General features: G+C 44.8%; 1 protein-coding gene across 1 annotated transcript; it reads right to left on the bottom strand.

The window, feature by feature from the left end:
• Positions 1-2420: 2420 nt before the first annotated feature.
• On the bottom strand, positions 2421-5519 carry LOC133611693 (actin, alpha cardiac muscle). Its single transcript, XM_061968724.2, has 9 exons — positions 5421-5519; positions 4574-4724; positions 4361-4489; positions 4118-4228; positions 3952-4036; positions 3269-3430; positions 3000-3191; positions 2743-2924; positions 2421-2660 (listed from the first exon to the last, which is right to left on the bottom strand). The coding sequence occupies exons 2-9, from the start codon at positions 4700-4702 to the stop codon at positions 2517-2519; spliced, it is 1134 nt and encodes a 377-aa protein (XP_061824708.1). The 5' UTR covers positions 4703-4724; positions 5421-5519; the 3' UTR covers positions 2421-2516.
• Between the last annotated feature and the right edge of the window lie 10108 nt (positions 5520-15627).

The raw sequence follows: 15627 nt of genomic DNA, 5'->3' as shown, positions 1-15627 counted from the left end.
GGCTTTTGGAGAAAACGATGTAAAAGTATTTCCACAATTCTCGCGGGTGGAACAGTACCATGCTGCACAACTGGGCATTTTTACACATCAAAAAACTAATGAGACAGCGCTGCAAACACATAACATCAGCTCAAAGTTGCTAGTAGTCATGGCGCCCTTTAGTCACACGAGTGCCTTTTAACCAATCATTGAGGGAATCGTCTGAAACCGAGTTGTTCATACTCACTTTATACACGACTCTGCATCTGACCCTGCCATTATAAACTAATGGCATGTATTTCTGGTGGTCATTTTAAGCTTTCTTTCTTTCTTTTTTCTTTTTTTTTTCTTAATCAGTCCAACAAAATAATACACAATAATACAATAATAATACAGCTCCAATTGCAAAACCAAACTCGGCCCAGCAACATTCAGAATGACAATCAACAGAGTAATTGAGAGGACACACAAACATGACACAAAACAATCCAAAAGTAGTCAAACAAAAATTTATAATATCAACAACAATATCAATATTAATGAGAATGCCAACATAACAGTGATTACAAATCCCTCATTTACATTATCACCACAGCCATTTATAAAAAATAAAATAAAAACGTTTAAAAAATGAACAATAGTGTCACAGTGGCTTACACTTGCACCACATCTCATAATCTTGACAACAAATTGTGTCCAATATTTTCCACAAAGATAAAATAAGTCATATTTAGGTTCATTTAATAGTTAAACCAACTTTAAATAATGGATCTCATATTCCAATATATGACTCATAATTATCTAAACTAAATGCAGTTTATTCTACTGATATCATCTCCATAGCTTGTGAATACTAGACAGTAGGAGTTGGACTATAAACATCTATTCATTTTTATAATATTACCGTTTGTGTTATAATGCATATTGAAAGAAATACATTTTTACTCTTTGATGACACGTTACTGAATTGTTGCAGATCACCACGAATACAAGTTTGCAGTGTCATTGGGATGTTTATATTTAGGAATGTGATTGCATCTTTTGTTGTTTACAACCATAACTCTTTTATTCTCCGACATTCCCACAATAAATGCACAAGAGTTCTCTCAGCTGCCCGACAAGTCATACATAACTTGCTATCTACTGCTTTCTCTTAGTGCTAGTATGTGGTATCTTTTTAAACATGGCAGTAAAATATGTGTTAAATTTACAAGGCCCTACACAGGTTAGTGTACAACTTTGCTCCCTAAGTGTGCTGGCGTCAAAATTGCTACATATATTTGACAGTGAAAAAGGCTACAAAATCCATCGGCATCAGCATCAAAAGTCGTTAAAAAAACTAATCAAACCAACGGATAAAAGTTAAAATCATTCGCAACAATGCAAGGTCACATGTTTTAACTTTGGTTTGTTTGACATTAATATATTTTGTTATTTGGAACACTCCATAGCTGAGGTGCTAAATGTGGCCCAGGTAAAGATTCAAGTACTTCCGGGTGTACACGCAACTATCTTGGTAAGAGTGATTGTGTCATCGCTTTCCTATATATATACACAGTAAGGAAAATCAATGTTTCCTCCCCTATTTATTTTGTAAGTTCACACTCTTTCAAAAATACACACAGTCTTATAAAGTAGGTCTGTTTTAATTTATGTTTACCATGTCCAGATTGTATCCACATATAAACTATATAAAATAAGTTTTATAAATTAAAATGTGCCTTGTTTGAAAAGTAAACAAGTACTATACCTTATTATTATTGATGTCCATCCATCCATCCATTTTCTACCGCTTGTCCCTTTCGGGGTCGCGGGGGGTGCTGGAGCCTCTCCCAGCTGCATTTGGGTGGTCGGCGGGGTACATTCTGGACAAGTCGCCACTCATAAGGAACCAATTAGGTGGTTTTACATGTTAGTGCCAATGAAGGGGGCCTTGAGACCAAGAGGTCAGATTGTTCTTAAAGTCAGTGAGAGCGGACACCTGCTCAGAAAACTCTGAAGAAATAAAAGCTGCAGTTCGCCAGCATATAGCTCTCTGCATAATTTTTTACTTGGGAGTATTGGATTATGTACCAAACACTTTTTTTTTTAAACATAACAATATATATTTGCTTCTTCATTATATAACATGTTTTATATTAAAAAAAACGCTTTGAAACTGTTTATTCATTTAAGTTTTTCCATAAAATTCTTGTTTACTTATTTGACTGACTCTATATATACAGTACTGTAAATATATATATATATATATATATATATATATATATATATATATATATATATATATATATATATATATATATATATATATGCAATTACACAGTATGTCACTGATCATCTTGTAAATTTTAGAGTATATTAGATAGAACTTTGTTGATTACCTGCAGGCGTATACCTACAGGGAAATGAATGAAGTAGAAAAAGTTTCAACAAGTCATGAATATACTCTCACAAGGGCTTTGCTTTATTACAACAGAACATATATGTACAGGAGACGACAACGTACAATTTCAAGAACAGTGAGGTTTCTTGTGCATTTAGAAGCACTTCCTGTGGACAATGGAGGGGCCCGCCTCATCGTATTCCTGCTTGCTGATCCACATCTGCTGGAAGGTGGACAGGGAAGCCAGGATGGATCCACCGATCCAGACAGAGTACTTCCTCTCAGGTGGGGCGATGATCTATGATAGGAAAAAAAAGCCAAAAGATTTAGAGTTCTGTGACTTTGTAAGTGACAAATGAAAAGTTTTGCAGTTCATCCACCTTGATCTTCATGGTGCTTGGGGCCAGAGCGGTAATCTCCTTCTGCATACGGTCAGCAATACCAGGGTACATGGTGGTACCACCGGACAGCACGTTGTTGGCATACAGGTCCTTACGGATGTCAATGTCACATTTCATGATGCTGTTGTAGGCGGTCTCATGGATACCAGCAGACTCCATACCTGATAGGGGACAAGTGCAACAGGTAAGTTTTATATTTCACACTGAACTCACAAACTAAAAAGACAGAGACTCACCAATGAAGGAGGGCTGGAACAGGGTCTCGGGGCAACGGAAACGCTCATTACCAATGGTGATGACTTGTCCGTCGGGCAGCTCATAGCTCTTTTCCAGGGAGGAAGAGGACGCAGCGGTGGCCATCTCATTTTCAAAGTCAAGAGCCACATAGCACAGCTTCTCCTTGATGTCACGCACGATCTCACGCTCAGCTATTGCACACAGTGTTTGAGTTATGAAACTGCACTCACATATCACTGAAGTAATTACCCCAAATGAGCGCACTTACCAGTAGTGACAAAAGAGTAGCCACGCTCGGTGAGGATCTTCATCAGGTAGTCAGTCAGGTCACGACCAGCCAGATCCAGACGCATGATAGCGTGGGGCAGAGCGTAACCCTCATAGATGGGGACATTGTGGGTCACACCGTCACCGGAATCCAGCACAATACCTTTATCACACAAAAAGACCAGACTTAGCCAACAGATGGCGATGGAGGGCCTGTGTATTTGTTCCCAAATAGTATGTCTCACATCATAAATAATCTAACAGTACTGATATCAAGTGACACACAGCTTGATGGAATGGGACTAACACCTCTTTGTCACAACGAGACGGAAATCCTTACAATTTACACACGCTTAGAGCGAACATTACTCTCTTGGAGCACCTGGCAACGACACCAGACAGGCCCGCGAGTTTGGTTAAAAAAATGTGAAAAAGACTACATTTTAGCAGCAGATTTCCTAAAAAAAACTGTAGAGCACTGTCATGTAGTTGATCTTTATCTTGCTTTTTTGTACTAGATCTTTTAAAAACAACAGATTTTCAGGAATATACAAAATAGAAATACTAGTGAGTATCCCAGCCACCCGGTGCCTAGCTCTCTGGAAACATGTCCCTCAACACAATTTAGTTGAATATCCCTGATATAAAGTGTGAAAAATGTAAATGTCAATATATTGTACTAACCGGTGGTACGGCCAGAGGCATACAGGGACAGAACAGCCTGGATGGCCACATACATGGCGGGGACGTTGAAGGTCTCAAACATGATCTGCAAAATACAATCAGCAGCATGTTAAGGATTAAGCCCAAATTAAAAGGTGACTACGAAGGAGGGGAGACGGTAAAGTACCTGAGTCATCTTCTCCCTGTTGGCTTTGGGGTTCAGCGGGGCCTCAGTGAGCAGGGTGGGGTGCTCCTCAGGGGCCACACGCAGCTCATTGTAGAAGGTGTGGTGCCAGATCTGATTAACAAAACATAACAACTGCTCTCAGGACTGAAACAGCAACAATGTGGTCCTCGAAAAAAATACCGAAGATAAGAATAGATACAGAATGTGGAAAGTCTGGTATTGAGCATCACTGTCAATACACACCTTCTCCATATCATCCCAGTTGGTGATGATGCCATGCTCAATGGGGTACTTTAGGGTCAGGATACCTCTCTTGCTCTGGGCCTCATCACCTACATAGCTGTCCTTCTGACCCATACCTACCATCACACCCTATGGAAGGAAGCACAATACTTTTTTATATTCTTTGTGATCCCCAAAATTAGACAGTGTATGGTTGAGTCCAATATCCCATACCTGGTGGCGGGGCCTTCCGACGATGGAAGGGAAGACAGCACGGGGAGCGTCATCCCCGGCAAATCCAGCCTTGACCAAGCCAGAGCCGTTGTCGCACACAAGGGCGGTAGTCTCGTCGTCGTCACACATGATTAGGCTTTACTGGAGTGGTCTAGAATGTAAATAAAAGTATAACATGAAGTTATCCTAGATAATGAACTCAATGACACATTCGGGTTGGGGTTATCCTTAACCCCTACTCACTAAGAATGGCTTAAAAGACCTTGCCAGCGGTGTTTATATTTAGGGTGCTAATTAAACATTCCCTGGTAAGCTATTTTTGTGAAAAACTTATTGTACAGCAACAGATACCATATCTCTATAATTGTTCCTGGGAGCTGCTGAGGTAGCACCAAAAAGGGTCAAAACATACTTGTAGTCTATTTTAGGCCCAACTCCCCCTTAGCAGCAATACTTAACAGAGTGATACAAGTGACACTTGGATCTCTCGCTATTTCACGTCTGCCAGTATCCATCTGTTAGCGCACATTGACACTTGTGTTCACTGCTTTGCTCCTTAACCCCTGTTTACTAGTGCAAGCATATTTGGAAAACTTTTTGACATTGCGCTATAGGCAAACTAATACTTTATTGGATGATTGAATAGAGTAGTAGTATCAGTAGTCTTATTTGTGTATCTTCATCTGCAAATCTATAGTCTATTTAAGCAAATAGTATGTAACCATTCAGATAACATTCTCCTTAGTTAAGTAGGTGCATCATCATACTTTGACTTAACTTGGCTTGAATTAATTTACTAATTAAAATACAATAATGAGAGAATCTGGCAATATTGAAGCTTACTCACCAAGGTGCACTTGTAGACGGATGCTTCCACTGGGACAAGGACTGGGGCTGAGATGAGTCCCTTAAATAAGACCCCGGCCCGCTCTGTCAGGGGGCGTGTCTGAAAGTTTACAGAAGTCCAAATAAGTACTGCTATGAAGAAAAAAATCAACAAGCCTGCCAGAGGAGAGTGTTTGGCCAAAACGGATAGGATTGCTTCACGGTCAAATTATTTGTTTTACACGTTTAAAAAATTGTGGAGAGTATTAAACAGTCATTCATTTACCACTATACTCTTGGTAGGTCTCAATCAGTTAAATCTGTGTAAACAACCACCTATCAGATCAATAACATTCACTCTGATTCTGGACTACTTTGGTTATTAAACTGCAAAATTACTGTTGACCATATTTGGAGTTTTAGATGAATTCTGGAACTAGAAGACAAGATATATGTAGTTTAATGCATATAGGTATCACAATTCAAAGATTATGCACAAAAATGACATCCCGTGAAATTAATATCATGTTATTTTAATCCAGGATTAAGGTGTAGTGTGACTTAACAGTAGCAATTGGCACACATCTCTCATTTGTCTGCAGAGGTTTCACACCACTCATGGCCACCTCGAAGGCTGCCTGTGATGACCCAGTCAAGGCAGCGCCACCGGTGTCTTGTTAAGGAGATGAAAACATTGCATGTGTGTGTGTGTGTGTGAACCATGCTGCTGGTATGTGCACTGAGCTTCGGCCATGTGTGCAACAGCTGATGGTAATGCCTGAGCCTGAGTCTGCTCAGAGCGCCTGTGAGTGGCTGTTAGAGTTTCAGTGCCGCGTCCTGATTGGCCCAGTCGTCTCCTTCTAGGGTTATGCTCGGCAGCACAGTCATTGATGAACAGCCTCTAAGGTTACTGAGCCACTAGCTTCCAAGAGGAGCTCCATATTTGTGCCACCCACCTCCGTAATTATTTTCCTTGATGTATAGTGAACCTTATGAGGTAAACTTCTCATCGCAGTGAAACAAACATCTCGCCTGTGGGGAGAAATATTAACCACGTGGCCCGTCCAGTTTTGTTATACTGATAGAGCAATAGAAACAAATGTGTTGCAGTCATTTGAGAGACAAAGACACAGAAGTAAAAAAGTATATACACATGGGTGTGGTTATGTAACGGTGGGAGGTATGTGTGAGCATTGTTCTGTGATGGTGCAACCATTTCTTTTTACACACAGACACAAGTTGGCTGCAACTAAAGCCTCTCACATATAGATACTGTAGATACTGTACAGTAGTTCAGGGCTATTCAACTGGCGGCCAAATCGGGACCAGCATCGACAACCATTTTTGTAGCAAATTGCAATAAAAACACTAAGCACTCCTGTTGTATGGAGGAACTTGGGACAGTGTAAATTAACGTTGCGCGTTAGACAATCACAATACAAATTATATACATTTGGCCAACGATAGAGACTTTAAGAACATCATTATATAATGATAATGCTTTTTTCTCGATGTGTCTGCAAATTTGACAGGGAAAAGCGAACAAATACGTTCTCAATGCAAAGTAGCATCCTCGCAAACGGCTAATGTCCCTCCCCTTCTAAATCAGCAATCTCCTCCTCCATAGCGGCAAATAAATGATGTTTCTTAAAAATAATTATATCACTGGAGGACGAGGAATAGCTACACTACACTACACTACACTCCGCAGGACGATACAAGAAGCCAATGCTAACCACTAAGCTATAGAGCTCGTGAATGTGAACAGGGATGGGTTAATCGATACGAATATCAACAGTAATGATACCAAATATAGTAATACTACATGGTACCTTATACAACAGTGATTAAACCGTTAATATTTATTATCAAAACATTTAATTTTTTGTTGTTTTTGTTATTCTTTACATGAGTACTTTAAGGGCAAAACCCAAATAAAGATAGATAGCAGTTTGTTCTTATTTTTTAGTCATTTGGCACAAATGACTTTATTTTTTTTAAATATTTTATGTAATTAAAAGCTACGGTAATAAGGAAATAATTTGTCCAGGGTGTACTCCTCTTTCCGCCCGAATGCAGCTGAGATAGGCTCCAGCACCCCCGCGACCCCGAACGGGACAAGCGGTAGAAAAATGGATGGATATATATATATATATATATATACCTATATATATATATTACTATAGCAGAAGGTTTCAATATATATCGCGATATATATTTTAGGACACATCGATCATCCCTAGCATAAATACAGTGGATCACAGATCCTTGCATTGACATTGCAACCTCCTAAAGGCAAGCATCCACTACGGTGGACACTTGTACTTTGTATAACAGGCCTATTTCCTTTTTGAAATTTGTAAAAAATAAATAAACACACTACACCAAAAATCAATCGAACCATAAATAAAAATGAACTCAAAAACGTTGCCGTCATAAATACATTGCTATGTCTGTCTGTGTGTTTGTTTTCTTTTAAACTGAATACAATTGTGAGGTCCAGTCCGAAAGCGTGAAAAGCAATACAGCAAAATGAAACAGCTCTGGGGGCCCAAACTTTCCCATTCTTTGTTGACTGTAGGTGTGTGATCCTTTACCCTGACACCATGTCATGTTAATGAGGAAGCTGAGCTTTTTTAATACCCACCTCTTTTATTTCAGTCATCTCCACTTCAACACACATGAGCTAACTTGGCTAACATTGGCAACTCTTGTGTCGCAGAAATCTTACATCAGGGGTCTCAAACATGCGGCCCGCAGGCCAATTACGGCCCGCGAGACGTTATTTTGCGGCCCCCACCTTATTATGAAAGTTTAATGTTAGTACGGCCCACGAGTTATAAATGAATGGCGCTTGGCGCTTGACAGCGTTGTGTGCGTAGCATCATGGTGTGGTATTAGACTCTCGACAATATCGAGGGCGTGCTATGATGGCACTGTCTTTAGTGTCTTCTAGACACTGCCACCACATCATCTTTTTCTCCATCCTAACAAAATGCCGGCTTAAATACATGTTGTATGAGGCTTCGGCGGACACACGCAAGTTGTTGCAAGACATACTTGAGGAACAGCCATACATGTCAAACTGAGGGTGGTCATATTTTATTTTATTTATTTTTAAACACTGTTACAAATATACACCACACTGTAAACCCACACCAAACAAGAATGACAAACACATTTCGGGAGAACATCCGCATCTAAACACAACATAAACACAACAGAACAAATACACAGAATCCTTTGCAGCCCTAACTATTCCGGGCTACAAACCCCCCCCCCCATCTCCCGAATTCAGGGGTCTCAAGGTTGGCAAGTATTCATTGACGTCACTTGCGTGATGCAAGCAGAGAAACATTTTGCCGCTTTTCCACGACACCCGCACACGCTCTTCCTCCCTCCCTCGCTCGCCCGCCTGCTCGCTCCCGCCCCCGCTGTAAACAGTCCGGGCGGGGAAGACGATCGCTCCGGTAGCTTCCAAAGCACTCCGCCGAAGGACCGAGCGACAATACAAAACGGTGGTGCACTGGACCCCAGCGCTGATACTCCGACAGAGAGTCGCTGGGCGAATCAGACGTGTAACACGTTAGTGGTGATGTTAGCCCATTCGGGGATAATTGTGCTACCGTAACTGTAAACCCCCCCCCCCCCCCCCCCCTGGCTCCAGACAGAGACGATTTTTGATGCAATATCTCTTTGCAGGGAAGCCCAGACTTTCCTCTCCCCAGCCACTTCGTCCAGCTCCTCCCGAGGGATCCCGAGGCGTTCCCAGGCCAGCCGGGAGACATAGTCTTCCCAACGTGTCCTGGGTCTTCCCCGTGGCCTCCTACCGGTTGGACGTGCCCTAAACACCTCCCGGCGTTCGGGTGGCATCCTGACCAGATGCCCGAACCACCTCATCTGGCTCCTCTCGATGTGGAGGAGCAGTGGCTTTACTTTGAGCTCCCCCCGGATGGCAGAGCTTCTCACCCTATCTCTAAGGGAGAGCCCCGCCACCCGGCGGAGGAAACTCATTTCGGCCGCCTGTACCCGTGATCTTGTCCTTTCGGTCATAACCCAAAGCTCATTACCATAGGTAAGGATGGGAACGTAGATCAACCGGTAAATTGAGAGCTTTGCCTTCCGGCTCAGCTCCTTCTTCACCACAACGGATCGATACAGCGTCCGCATTACTGAAGATGCCGCACCGATCCGCCTGTCGATCTCACGATCCACTTTTCCCTCACTCGTGAACAAGACTCCTAGGTACTTGAACTCCTCCACTTGGGGCAGGGTCTCCTCCCCAACCCGGAGATGGCACTCCACCCTTTTCCGGGCGAGAACCATGGACTCGGACTTGGAGGTGCTGATTCTCATCCCAGTCGCATCACACTCGGCTGCGAACCGATCCAGTGAGAGCTGAAGATCCTGGCCAGATGAAGCCATCAGGACCACATCATCTGCAAAAAGCAGAGACCTAATCCTGCAGCCACCAAACCGGATCCCCTCAACGCCTTGACTGCACCTAGAAATTCTGTCCATAAAAGTTATGAACAGAATCGGTGACAAAGGGCAGCCTTGGCGGAGTCCAACCCTCACTGGAAACGTGTCCGACTTACTGCCGGCAATGCTGACCAAGCTCTGACACTGATTGTACAGGGAGCGGACAGCCACAATCAGACAGTCCGATACCCCATACTCTCTGAGCACTCCCCACAGGACCTCCCGAGGGACACGGTCAAATGCCTTCTCCAAGTCCACAAAGCACATGTAGACTGGTTGGGCAAACTCCCATGCACCCTCAAGGACCCTGCCGAGAGTATCGAGCTGGTCCACAGTTCCACGACCAGGACGAAAACCACACTGTTCCTCCTGAATCCGAGGTTCGACTATCCGGCGTAGCCTCCTCTCCAGTACACCTGAATAGACCTTACCGGGAAGGCTGAGGAGTGTGATCCCACGATAGTTGGAACACACCCTCCGGTTCCCCTTCTTAAAGAGAGGAACCACCACCCCGGTCTGCCAATCCAGAGGTACCGCCCCCGATGTCCACGCGATGCTGCAGAGTCTTGTCAACCAAGACAGCCCCACAGCATCCAGAGCCTTAAGGAACTCCAGGCGGTTCTCATCCACCTCCGGGGCCTTGCCACCGAGGAGCTTTTTAACTACCTCAGCAACCTCAGCCCCAGAAATAGAAGAGCCCACCACAGATTCCCCAGGAACTGCTTCCTCATAGGAAGACGTGTCGGTGGGATTGAGGAGGTCTTCGAAGTAGTCCCTCCACCGATCCACAACATCCGCAGTCGAGGTCAGCAGAACACCATCCACACCATACACGGTGTTGACAGTGCACTGCTTCCCCTTCCTGAGGCGGCGGATGGTGGTCCAGAATCGCTTCGAAGTCGTCCGGAAGTCGTTTTCCAAGGCCTCGCCGAACCCCTCCCATGTCCGAGGTTTTGCCTCCGCGACCGCTGAAGCCGCACACCGCTTGGCCTGTCGGTACCTGTCCGCTGCCTCCGGAGTCCTATGAGCCAAAAGAACCCGATAGGACTCCTTCTTCAGCTTGACGGCATCCCTCACCGCCGGTGTGCACCAACGGGTTCTAGGATTACCGCCACGACAGGCACCAACCACCTTGCGGCCACAGCTCCAATCATCCGCCTCGACAATAGAGGTGGGGAACATGGTCCACTCGGACTCAATGTCCAGCACCTCCCTCGTGACATGTTCAAAGTTCTTCCGGAGGTGGGAATTGAAACTCTCTCTGACAGGGGACTCTGCCAGACGTTCCCAGCAGACCCTCACAATGCGTTTGGGCCTGCCAGGTCTGTCCGGCATCGTCCCCCACCATCGCAGCCAACTCACCACCAGGTGGTGATCGGTAGAAAGCTCCGCCCCTCTCTTCACCCGAGTGTCCAAAACATGAGGCCGCAAATCCGATGACACAACTACAAAGTCGATCATGGAACTGCGGCCTAGGGTGTCCTGGTGCCAAGTGCACATGTGGACACCCTTATGCTTGAACATGGTGTTTGTTATGGACAATCTGTGACGGGCACAAAAGTCCAATAACAAAACACCACTCCGGGCGGCCATTCTTCCCAATCACACCTCTCCAGGTTTCACTGTCGTTGCCAACATGAGCGTTGAAGTCACCCAGTAGGACAAGGGAATCACCTGGGGGAGCACTTTCCAGTACTCCCTCGAGTGTATCCAAAAAGGGTACTCTGAACTGCTGTTTGGTGCGTAAGCACAAACAACAGTCAGGACCCGTCCCCCCACCCGAAGGCGGAGGGAGGCTACCCTCTCGTCCACTGGGTTGAACTCCAACGTGCAGGCTTTGAGCCGGGGGGCAACGAGAATTGCTACCCCAGCTCGTCGCCTCTCACTGCGTGCAACGCCAGTGTGGAAGAGAGTCCAGCCCTTCTCGAGAGAACTGGTTCCAGAGCCCTTGCTGTGTGTCGAGGTGAGTCCGACTATATCCAACCGGAACTTCTCTACCACGCGCACTAGCTCAGGCTCCTTCCCCCCCCAGCGAGGTGACGTTCCACGTCCCAAGAGCTAGCTTATGTAGCCGAGGATCGGACCGCCAAGTGCCCTGCCTTCGGCTTCCGCCCAGCTCACACTGCACTTGACCTCTATGGCCCCTCCCATGAGTGGTGAGCCCATTGGAGGGGGGACCCACGTTGCCTCTTCGGGCTGTGCCCGGCCGGGCCCCATGGGGACAGGCCCGGCCACCAGGCGCTCGCCATCGTGCCCCAACTCCGGGCCTGGCTCCAGAGGGGGGCCCCGGTGACCCGCGTCCGGGCGAGGGAAATCTGAATCCTTGTTGTTTCATTCCCATAGAAGTCTTCGAGCTGCTCTTTGTCTGATCCCTCACCTAGGACCTGTTTGTCTTGGGAGACCCTACCAGGGGGCATGAAAGCCCCTGGACAACATAGCTCCTAGGATCATTGGGACACGCAAACTCCTCTACCACGGTAAGGTGGCAGCTCAGAGAGGAGAATAAGTAAATAAATAATATATAAAGCAAAATGTAAACACTTATGGCTGTCCATATGATCTTATTGTTCTGTCTTTATCTATTTTTTCAATTGGAATATATTTTTACAATCTTTTATCTCATTGTAAAGACAATTCCATAGTTTAACCCCCACCACTGATATGCACATTTGTTTTAAAGTTGTCCTTGAATACTGATGTTGGAAATGACCTTTTCTTCTATGCTCTTCATTCTCAGAAGTGATGACAAACATTTTTTTGTAAATGTGTCTGTAACTTTACTAGCTGCAATCATCAATTTCCAAACACATGCATCATTTGCATTCTTAGTATAATGTTCATGTATTATTCAATTTATTTTAAAACATGTTTATATTGTATCCTAATTATAACATGTATGTCTCCGTTTTGTGGCTATCATAAGGCATATACAGAATGTCTTAAAGAGATAAAATACTGACGAGGAAGATGGTGGCGCCATGCGGAGTCCCGCCGGTGACGAAGAAGATGGCGGCGCCGTGGGAAAGCCCGCCAGAGAGGATGATGTCGTGGTGAGAGGAGACGGCGACAACGGGAAAGTGACAGCGGCGTGTGCTTCCCAGCATCGCTGCCGGTAGTAGCCCCCCCTCCACTAGGCGGCTGCCAGACACCGTCCATTACTGGGAGAAGAAGCTCCTGGTTGTTGGTGTCCCCTGGTGCAAAATCCAGGGACAGGCGGAAGGGGGCTAGGAGGAGGGACAATGACACGTCCCGCGCCGAGTCCCAACAGGAGGCCAGGAAGGACATCACAGGGGGTTCCGTTGGAGCCTTCGCCGGACTGGCAGGAGGAGCGGGTGCTGGCAGCTGAGCCGGTGTGGGTCGACGTGGCGCCGGGACCCGCGTCCGACGCGATGTGGGAACCGGTGGTCGACGCGATGCCGGCACAGGCGATTGCTGTGGAGCCGATACAGGAGGTTGCACAGCAGGAGACCGAGGAGATGGTGGCGGTGGCCGAGCCGGTCGGAGAGTCGGAACCGTCAGCCAAGCCGGGAGGAGCGTAGGCGGCGGTGGCCGAGCCGGGCGGAAAGCCGGAACCGGCGGCCGAGGCGGACGGAGAAAGTCCGAGACTGCTGTTGGCTGGGACCGCACAAACCTGGCTTTCAAGTCCTCCAAGAATTGTGCGGTCCAGAACGTCGGCTGAACGTCACCGACAAGAGGTCACAGTCTGGCTCGAGGATTATGTTCGGAGCTTGCATGGCTGCAGTATTTGTGACCCCAAGATGCAGGAACCAGGAGGACAAAGAGAAGGTAAGAGGATTTTAATATAATTCAAACAGAGAGAAAGCAGTCTTGCATGTAAGAGTTCACAACATAAAGTCAATCCTCGAGCACTGAGGAGCACGCGAGACAGGCATAAATAAAAACATGTGGATTGGCACCAGGTGTGGACCGGCTGCCAATCAACAGCAGGTGACGGGTAAACAGCGCTCAGCGGGACAAGCAGGAAATAGAAACAAAATAAGAGCACTGATTGGAAGTAAACACAAAACAAGGAAGCACAAACAGACATTAAGTGACAGATCGTCACACTGGGTGTATTATAATGATCAACTAATTCTTATTTAGAGGGCATTGTGGGCGGAATAGAGGCGCTCCCATTGACTCCATTGTTAGAATTAGGATAGTTGGGAGTTTGCTGATTTATTTACCACTTAGAATGCTTAAAAAAGAAAAACGTTTGTTCTTGTATAACATAAAACGCAGTCAGAAAGTGGCTTAAACATGGTCTGTAAAACATAATCTATGCAACATTTTGACCAAATAACCACCTTTAAATGTTATGTAGACCCCAAGTAAATGTTTTAAATGCAGAAACAGCTTGGGGTCTTTCTGTGAGGAGTTTTCATGTTCTTTCCGTGACCACATTGGTTCTCTGCGGCTTCCTCCCACCTCCAAAGACATGCACCTGGGGATAGGCTGATTGGAAACATTAAATTGTCCCGAGTGTGTGAATGTGAGTGTGAATGTTTTCTATCTGTGTTGGCCCTGCGATCAGGTGGCAACTTGTTTGGGGGAAATATTGCTTTCCCCCAGAGTGCAGCTGGGATAGACTTCAGCCGCCCCATGACCCCGTGAGGGACAAGCGGTAGAAAATGGATGGATGGAGAAAAAAATACATAATATGACCCCTTTGAATGACACTGCTGTAGATAGATAGATCTCCATAATAAACTGAATATATACTATATGTACTGTATCTTGTAGAAGGGAATAAGCAGCTTATGTATGTTGCATCAACAAGAGAGCACAAAACTGTAGTCTATCATGGACAATGCTTTTTTTAGGTTTAGTTTTTTTTTTTACTTTTTATTAAGCATATTGTACATATTTTGGGATTAAATTAAGAATTTGCATGCATAAAGGGACTAAATGAACTTAAAATATCAATACTACTGGAGTATTAGTCTCCTGTAGTACACTCGATGAGACCAAACCAATCAGAGCGCACTGTTCAGTATTGTGGCCACTGATTGGCTCAGCCTCAGGAAGCATCCAGTCCCTTATGTGTGGAAATGTCACTACAGTATGTTGTTTTTCCACTGTAGAGGGCCCTCATAATGGTAAACAACATATTCATAATATTATTTCTTTCTTTCTTTTTTTTATTTTATTTGTATTTCTTTTTTAGCTTGTTTATCCTAGTTAGCGAATTAATGTTACATGTAGCACCATTGCACAAAAAAAAAAAACATTGTTTGTGAACCCTCACTGACAATGGCAATAAAGAATTTTGATTCTGAATTTAGAAGTTTTGTATGCTCTAACTTTGATAATATTTGATTTATAACTAATCATTCAGACTTTGCACTAATTAATTTACCACTGCAGGCCCAGAACCAATTAACAGCGATAAATGAGGGGTCACTGCAATATTATCCGTGACACTCTGCAGCACAAAGGTGCTCTTTCTCCAAAAGAGTCATTCAGCATAAACAACTAGTCACAGTAGTTTTAATAACTCTCCACTGGGAGGTCAAAGGTGAAACACTGTCTGATATGTGTGCATTACAGTCCATACAGTATGTGCAACCAATCAATCCCAATGTATTTATATAGCCCGTAATTACAAGTGCCTCACAAGGGCTTCACAAACCACAACGACATCCCCTGATGTGAATCCAAATCCGGGCAAAGAAAAACTCCTAAAGCCTGAACTTGAACATGTGGGTACCCCCCTGCAATGGTATATCAATATATACATTTTAATT

The sequence above is a fragment of the Nerophis lumbriciformis genome, linkage group LG08 (assembly GCF_033978685.3).
Source record: "Nerophis lumbriciformis linkage group LG08, RoL_Nlum_v2.1, whole genome shotgun sequence".
Taxonomy (NCBI): domain Eukaryota; kingdom Metazoa; phylum Chordata; class Actinopteri; order Syngnathiformes; family Syngnathidae; genus Nerophis; species Nerophis lumbriciformis.
The sequence above is the reverse complement of the archived record's forward strand: the minus strand, read 5'-3'. Positions and strand labels throughout refer to the sequence as shown.